This window comes from Amphichorda felina, assembly GCF_050947745.1.
Source record: "Amphichorda felina strain 45539 chromosome Unknown scaffold_8, whole genome shotgun sequence".
NCBI classification, from domain to species: domain Eukaryota; kingdom Fungi; phylum Ascomycota; class Sordariomycetes; order Hypocreales; family Bionectriaceae; genus Amphichorda; species Amphichorda felina.
Genome location: NW_028145042.1, coordinates 1,574,384 through 1,581,856, shown reverse-complemented (window position 1 = coordinate 1,581,856; position 7,473 = coordinate 1,574,384). Strand labels below are relative to the sequence as shown.

Below are 7,473 nucleotides of genomic sequence, written 5' to 3'. Positions count from 1 at the left end.
GCGTCCGCCACCGAATAGGTACCGTGTATACATTGTATGTACATGTAGTGGTGCAGTTTCACGGGCACGACGCTGTTGAGCGCACATGTACCTGGCCAGTGGTGGCCCGTTTGGAATTGGGATATAAGGCCCGTCCCTTGCTCGGGGCTCCTCGTGGTCCCGGGCAACTCCGTTCCTGGCTTCTGGTACTTCTCTGCCTTTCTTCTCCCGTTAACTCTTCTCTTGAAAGCTCAAGCATCGCATTCTTCTCAAAGATGGCGCCTCGTCCCATATTTTGTGTAACACACCCTCGGGCTGTTTCCACAGCTTTTGAGAGAGTATGGACACCATCATCTGCCTATTTTGGCCCTTGTTAACAAGTCGCGATAGGTCTTCATGACGCGCCGTGATACCCTGGAATGCATCCATGAGCCCTTTGGCGATGCTTTCTACTTTGGTCCCGAATACATGAGCCAGCGCTTTGAGGACGATGTCCAGGCCCGCGAGGCGTCTGGCGCGTCCGACAAGACGTATCTTGATATTGTCGACCATATTGTCGAGCAGGGGCAGAAAGAGGTTCGCTTCCTCCTTGCTGGCCTTTCTGCAATGCATGCCACATGAAACATGCCTCAAGTGAGGCCAAATTCTCACCCAAAATACCTACCTACCCATCTATAAAGTTCAACATGTCCATTCGCACGGCCTCCGCAACTCGCGGTCGTGACCCGTGACTTACACACACCAGGGGAAGCGCATCTTCATCAAGGACATGGCATACTACCTCATGCCCCCTGATGGGAAGCGGACTCGGATCGCCCCTTCACTGGGCGGAGGCATCGAGGCCGGCAACCCGACCAACCTGCCCCTCGCCGTCCTCCGAAACTTCCACTTCACCTTTCTCATCCGCCACCCTCGCCGCTCCATCCCCTCCTACTGGCGGTGCACCATTCCGCCCCTGAGCGACATCACGGGCTTCGATCACTTCATGCCCAGCGAGGCCGGTTACGCCGAGCTTGTCCGCCTCTTTGACTTCCTCGTCAACAGCGGCCTCGTCGACCGCGAGCAGCTCACTGTCGTTGACGCTGACGACATGCTTGACAACCCCGAGCACGCCATCCGCGAGTACTGCCGCCGTACCCAAATCGACTTCTGCCCGGAAATGCTCGAGTGGGACGAGGACGACAAGAGGCACGCCGAGGCGCACTTTGCCAAGTGGAATGGTTTCCACAATGACGCCATCAATAGCTTTGCCTTGAGGGCGAGGACCCGTGCTCAGGTACGTCGGCGCAGCATATTTCCCGGCAGCTCTAACACCTTATTATAGAAAGAGTCGACGGTCGAGTCGGAGGATCAGGAGTGGGCGGAAAAGTACGGCGCCGAGGCGCAAAAGGTCATCCGCGCCACGGTGGATGCCAACATCCCTCATTATGAGTATCTCAAGCAGTTCTGCATTGGCGCTTAGGAGTTCGATGGGGGTTTCCGTCGTTCAGGGTTTGGCGAATCGCTTATGGATAATGTCGTAATGTGGGACATGCCCGTTTCATTGAGTTTAGTACAACGTATGATACAAGACTATCGGGCAGAGCGCCCGTGTATACATGGCATGAACAAGCCCTCATCTTCCTCGCTAGATTCACAACAACATGCCAAACAGCTCCCTTCTCACCACCCCTCCAGCTCCTCCGCGTCCATTACTGCGGATTGGGCTCCCCAGGTGCAGGCTTCGCCTTCACGGGCTCCGGTACCGCGTCCCCAGCCGCATAGGTGTGCTCCTCAAACAGGCCGTGGGTGACGTTCTCCGTCCAAGTCTCGGCGTACCTCTTGTCCTGGTCATTGGCCCAGTTCACCGTGACGGGCACCAGCTCGCCCTCGCCCGCGAGGATCTTGTTCCCGCGGCCCTGGCCGGCCAGCACGACGGCTAGGTCGGCAATCGAGTTCTTCCTCTGCGCGTTGAGCGCGCGGCCCCTCTCGCGCTTAGTGCGCACAGGCACGTACGTGCGCCCCTCGGCCTTGGCCGCCTTGACCCTCTTGATCTCCTCCTTGGTGTACTCCTCCTCGGCCTTGAGGCGCAGGTCCTCGGGCCACGACACCTCGTGCAGGTGCTTGAGCTCGCGGAGCTTCTGGAAGACGGACCGGCCGATGACGCCACTACCCTTAGGGAGCTCGATGACGGCCATGGGGGACCAGTAATCCTTTCGCAGCGTCGCGGGCTTGAGTTTCTTGCCGTTGAACGGGAGTTGCTTCAGGTCGTGGTGATCCTATGGCCAATGTCAGCATAGAGTCCAAGGCGGGGGGAAAGGTAGCTAGCTCATACATTCAGCCGGTCCCGGAGAGTATAGATGGTCTGGTCTGTCCTCCTGTGGCTCCAGATCCAGATCTTCTCGCCGTGGCCCTCGGGGCCTAGGAAGCCGGTCGTGGGCTGTTTGGGCTTGCCGCTGTGTGAGATTTGTCGTAGACTTATCCTTGGCAGGCCGACCAAGGACTGGCCTGCCCGTAAGCTCGGTGCCGCATTCATCTTCGCCGGCGTTGTTGGGATTGGACTTGCGCCGTCTGGGGATCTTCTGGTCGCATGAAATTCTCCAATCTGCTTCTGGTCTCTCGCGCAGTCACGTGATTGCGCGGACCGAAACGGGCCCCACTTTTCTCCGTCCGACCTTCTGGGCCCTTGGGGACATTACAAGCCCGAACCAGAGCCATTTCCAAACTCCGTTATTGAACGCCTGGACATGTTCTTACTATCCGCAATCTGCCTCTCTTATCCAATGGTCTGAGGGGCATATTGATACATTGCCATATCGAAAGCGCCTGTCGCCTCAGCCATGTTCTCAAAGTGCCTCTCATCCGAGCTGCTGGGTGGCATGTCTACTATTTCGCAGAATACGAGCTCAGCGTGAATGCGCTCAGACAAGGGAGCTGTATGTTCTTCGTTCTCCTTGGCCCTCGCCCACCTACCACGATCGGCTTTGGCAACAACAGAAGCACATCGATCGGCGGCCTCAGAGTGCCGTCACTGCCGTGCCTACACGCTTTAACATGTAGCGGCCGCTGGTGTCAACCTTTTCCCACGGGGAATTCCGCCACAGGCGGCTAGGGTGAACGCAGCGCATGTTACTGGGAGACTCGAATCCAGGAACTCCATTTCTTTCATGCTTGCCACTGGCCATACCAGTTATCGAGCCGCTCCAAGCCAATAAAGGCGTCGGTGCCATCATGGACGCGAAATGGTCGATGCCGGCGAGGGTGTCAACTTCTGGAACAGATACCATTAGCGAGAATCCGCTATACCCTTGTCTCACGCGAGGGTCATATTGCATACCTAGCAAAAATACTTATTGACCAGGTGCTTATGGCTCGTCGTCCGAATTTGACAGCCCGGATGGCATTATGGTTTGCAAGCTGATGGGGCTACGAGTTTACTACTAACGCTGATGATGTAGAACTGCTCCGATGTCTCTATACTTTTTCCGGGGTCAGCAAGTACAGCGTTGCGTGTGGCTGCTGCCGGACTCGTAGGCTGCTCGTAGGGAAACGGGGCGGACATCCAATGCCAAGATAGCAAGTATCGAGCAACACTTGCACTGGACGACCCCGCGACTTGTTATCGCTCCACGCATGAAGCTTCTCTTCCATTGTGGCGCCAACTTCACCAGAATACAGAGGACTCGATGGCAACGGACCTAGAGAATGGATCTTGAGACACCCTGGAGAAGCCCGGACACTGATCCCCTTGGCGGCGAACCGGGCGAATATGAACTCGGCGAGATACTCATGGAACATGGTGCGTACTTATCTAAACAGACAGCGCTTGATACTTTCAGCCCGAAAATCATAAGGTATGTCTGGCCGAAAAGCTAGCTGTCTGAGCAGCTATAAGTGGATACTCGTACAGTGAATATTGGGATTGGATGATGTAGGAAATGTGCCTATTACATGTACTATGTACGGTAGGCGAGGCCGTTTAGCGGGGCGAAGGCCCAAAGTTCAACCGTTGAAAACCTTGGCCTTCCGCAATGTTCATTCCAGACTGCAAACAGCTGAGTCAGGTGATGGTGGCTCAGGTGCAGCCAATCACAGAGCTCCCTCCCCACCATCAGCTCATTTGGGCAGCGAGTGATGGCTTGTGACATCACGAATCATCTACAAGCTTCTGGCAGGTTCCCACCGTTGCAGCGCCCGGAGTCACTTCCACAGCTTCCGAGAAGCTCCTACAAGCTGCCCCAAGGTGCTGTTAGGTGCTGGACTGCCCTCTCCTGCATTAAGTCCCACTTTGGGCTCAATGATATATTGATCGCGTTGCAACAGTGCCCTGGCTGCAGTTTCTTTCTTTCTTCCATATTCCCATTGTACAAATAGGTCAAGAAACGACGCCCAGAGGGCTCTTGATACCCCACCCCCGCAAGGCGACATCATCCCCGCCAATATCTAAGACAAGACTGAGCCCAATCTTCACTCAGCTCAGCTTACTCATAATCGACGGGCATACAGTCCCATCCATCCGCCAACATCCGCACCTTACCCTCTTTTTCTGCGATACCCTGTTATAACCGACATGTCCGCACGCATGGATTTCACCGACAGGGCCCAAAAGGCCGTCGAGGATTCCATGGCCTTGGCTGAGCAATATGCGCACTCTCAGCTTGTGCCCGTACATCTCGCTGTCTCATTACTCGACCCACCCGTTGATCAGTCCAAAGACCAGCAGAATGGCCCAGCGCCAGCAGCCTCGCTATTCAGACAGGTGGTGGAGCGAGCACACGGCGATCCACAGCTGTTCGACAGAGCACTGAAGAAGGGTCTAGTTCGGCTTCCCAGCCAAGACCCGCCCCCTGAGCAGGTCTCGCTTTCACCCCAGTTCCACGCCGTTCTCCGAAAGGCTATGGAGCTCCAGAAGGTCCAGAAAGACTCCTATATCGGTGTTGACCATCTTATTACGGCACTCTCGGAAGACGAAAAAATCCAGGCTGCTCTCAGGGAAGCCAACATCCCCAAGGCTAAGCTGGTCCACGATGCTGTTCAGGCTATCCGCGGAACCAAGCGCGTGGACAGCAAGACCGCCGACACCGAGCAGGAAAACGAGAACCTGGCCAAATTCACCATTGACATGACCGCCATGGCCAGGGACAAGAAGATCGATCCCGTCATCGGCCGAGAGGAGGAGATCCGCCGAGTCATCCGGATCCTCTCCCGCCGGACCAAGAACAACCCAGTGCTCATCGGTGAGCCCGGTGTCGGCAAGACTACCGTTGTCGAGGGTCTTGCCCAGCGAATAGTCAACCGCGATGTCCCCGACAACCTCAAGCACTGTAAGCTGCTGTCTCTCGATGTGGGCTCCCTGGTGGCTGGCAGCAAGTACCGAGGAGAATTCGAAGAACGCATGAAGGGCGTCTTGAAGGAGATCGAAGAGTCCAAGGAGATGATTGTTCTCTTTGTCGACGAGATCCACCTTCTCATGGGCGCAGGATCTTCAGGAGAGGGCGGCATGGACGCTGCCAACCTGCTCAAGCCTATGCTTGCTCGCGGCCAGCTGCACTGCATTGGTGCGACCACCCTTGCCGAGTACAGGAAGTACGTCGAGAAGGACGCTGCCTTCGAGCGGCGATTCCAGCAAGTCCTGGTCAAGGAGCCAACCATCAATGAGACCATTTCTATTCTTCGAGGTCTCAAGGAACGCTACGACCGACACCACCGCGTCACGATTCTGGACAGTGCGTTGGTTGCAGCCGCCAACCTGGCTGCGCGTTACCTCACCTCGCGGCGCATGCCTGACTCCGCCATTGATCTCGTGGACGAGGCTGCAGCCGCCGTCCAGGTGGCCCGAGAGTCCCAGCCTGAAATTATCGATTCCCTCGAGCGGAAGCTTAGGCAGTACATGATCGAGATCGCCGCTCTTGAGAAGGAGAAGGACGAGGCGTCCCAAACCAGACTCCAGCAGGCCAGGAAGGATGCGAAGAACGTCGAGGAAGAACTCCAACCCCTTCGCGAAAAGTATCAGAACGAAATCAAGCGCAGCGAGGAAATCCACCAAGCCAAGGTCAAGCTTGACGACTTCCAGAAGCGACTCGAGGATGCGATGAACATGGGAGATCACGCCAAGGCCGCCGACTTAAAGTACGGAGCAATCCCTGAACAGGAGGCCGTGATCAAGGATCTCGAGGCGCGCAAGGCTGCAGCTGATGCAGCTCTGAATGCTACCGCGACTGACGACAGTGGCTCGAGTATGGTGACGGACATTGTCACAGCCGACCACATCAACGAGATTGTTGCCCGGTGGACTGGCATCCCCGTCACCCGACTCCGCACGTCTGAGAAGGAGAAGCTCATCAACATGGAAAAGGTCCTCGGAAAGACTGTCGTGGGCCAGAAGGAGGCGGTCCAGGCCGTTGCAAACTCGATCCGTCTGCAGCGCTCTGGCCTGAGCAACCCCAATTCGCCCCCGAGCTTCCTCTTCTGCGGTCCATCCGGTACCGGTAAGACCTTGCTGACCAAGGCTCTTGCCGAGTTCCTGTTCGATGACCCTAAGGCCATGATCCGCTTCGACATGTCCGAGTACCAGGAGAGGCACGCACTGAGCCGCATGATTGGTGCGCCTCCAGGTTATGTTGGACACGATGCCGGCGGCCAGCTCACTGAAGCACTCCGCCGCAAGCCCTTCTCTATCCTTCTATTTGATGAGGTTGAGAAGGCTGCCAAGGAGGTCCTGACTGTCCTCCTGCAGCTCATGGACGACGGCCGCATCACCGACGGCCAAGGTCGGGTCGTTGACGCCAAGAACTGCATTGTGGTTATGACCTCCAACCTTGGTGCGGAGTACCTCACAAGGAGCACCAAGGAGGGCCGGATCGAGCCGGGCGTCCGCGAGCTGGTTATGAACGCTCTCCGCAACTACTTCCTCCCTGAGTTCCTCAACCGCATCAACAGTGTAGTCATCTTCAACCGCCTCACTAGGAAGGAGATTCGCAAGATTGTGGACCTACGCATCCAAGAAATCCAGAAACGCCTGGAGGACAACGGTCGCAAGGTCAAAATCGACGTCTCGGAAGAAGCCAAGGACCACCTGGGCGCCGCGGGATACTCGCCCGCGTACGGCGCCCGTCCGCTCCAGAGGCTCCTCGAGCACGAGGTCCTCAACAAGCTGGCCATTCACATCCTGCGCGGTGGCATCCGCGACGGAGAGGAGGCTCACGTGGAACTCGACGATGGCAGGATCGTGGTGATCCCCAACCACCCTGACAGCGACAACGAGGATGATGATGAAATGATGGATGATTCGGAAGACGCTATGGAAGAAGTGATGGGCGACGACATGGAAGAAGACTTTTACACTTGAGAAAGATGAGTTGCGCGATTATTGTGTAAGGGGACAAGACAAAGGTTCTAAAGGTGAAGAAAGAAAACCCACGAAGAAATGATTTGGCGTTAGGGTTTGGCACCGGATGGAAATGCATAGGTCATTGGATAAGTAGGTTACCAGATTCAAAGCTACATACATAGTTT

The 7,473-nt window shown here is 56.2% G+C and overlaps 3 protein-coding genes across 3 annotated transcripts; 2 read left to right on the top strand and 1 right to left on the bottom strand.

Moving 5' to 3' along the window:
• Positions 1 to 375: 375 nt before the first annotated feature.
• On the top strand, positions 376 to 1,441 carry ACO1O0_008149 (P-loop containing nucleoside triphosphate hydrolase protein; the record flags this gene model as incomplete). The annotated part of the gene is made up of 3 exons (XM_083197515.1): positions 376 to 555; positions 725 to 1,255; positions 1,304 to 1,441. The coding sequence occupies 3 exons, from the start codon at positions 376 to 378 to the stop codon at positions 1,439 to 1,441; spliced, it is 849 nt and encodes a 282-aa protein (XP_083046983.1).
• Positions 1,442 to 1,670: 229 nt separating this feature from the next.
• ACO1O0_008148 (mitochondrial 54S ribosomal protein mL67) lies at positions 1,671 to 2,494 on the bottom strand (the record flags this gene model as incomplete). Its single annotated transcript, XM_083197514.1, has 2 exons — positions 1,671 to 2,237; positions 2,294 to 2,494. 2 exons carry the CDS (start codon positions 2,492 to 2,494, stop codon positions 1,671 to 1,673), a joined length of 768 nt encoding a protein of 255 aa, XP_083046982.1.
• A 2,046-nt stretch (positions 2,495 to 4,540) lies between these two features.
• On the top strand, positions 4,541 to 7,306 carry HSP98 (P-loop containing nucleoside triphosphate hydrolase protein; the record flags this gene model as incomplete). Its single annotated transcript, XM_083197513.1, has 1 exon — positions 4,541 to 7,306. The coding sequence occupies one exon, from the start codon at positions 4,541 to 4,543 to the stop codon at positions 7,304 to 7,306; it is 2,766 nt and encodes a 921-aa protein (XP_083046981.1).
• Positions 7,307 to 7,473: the final 167 nt, after the last annotated feature.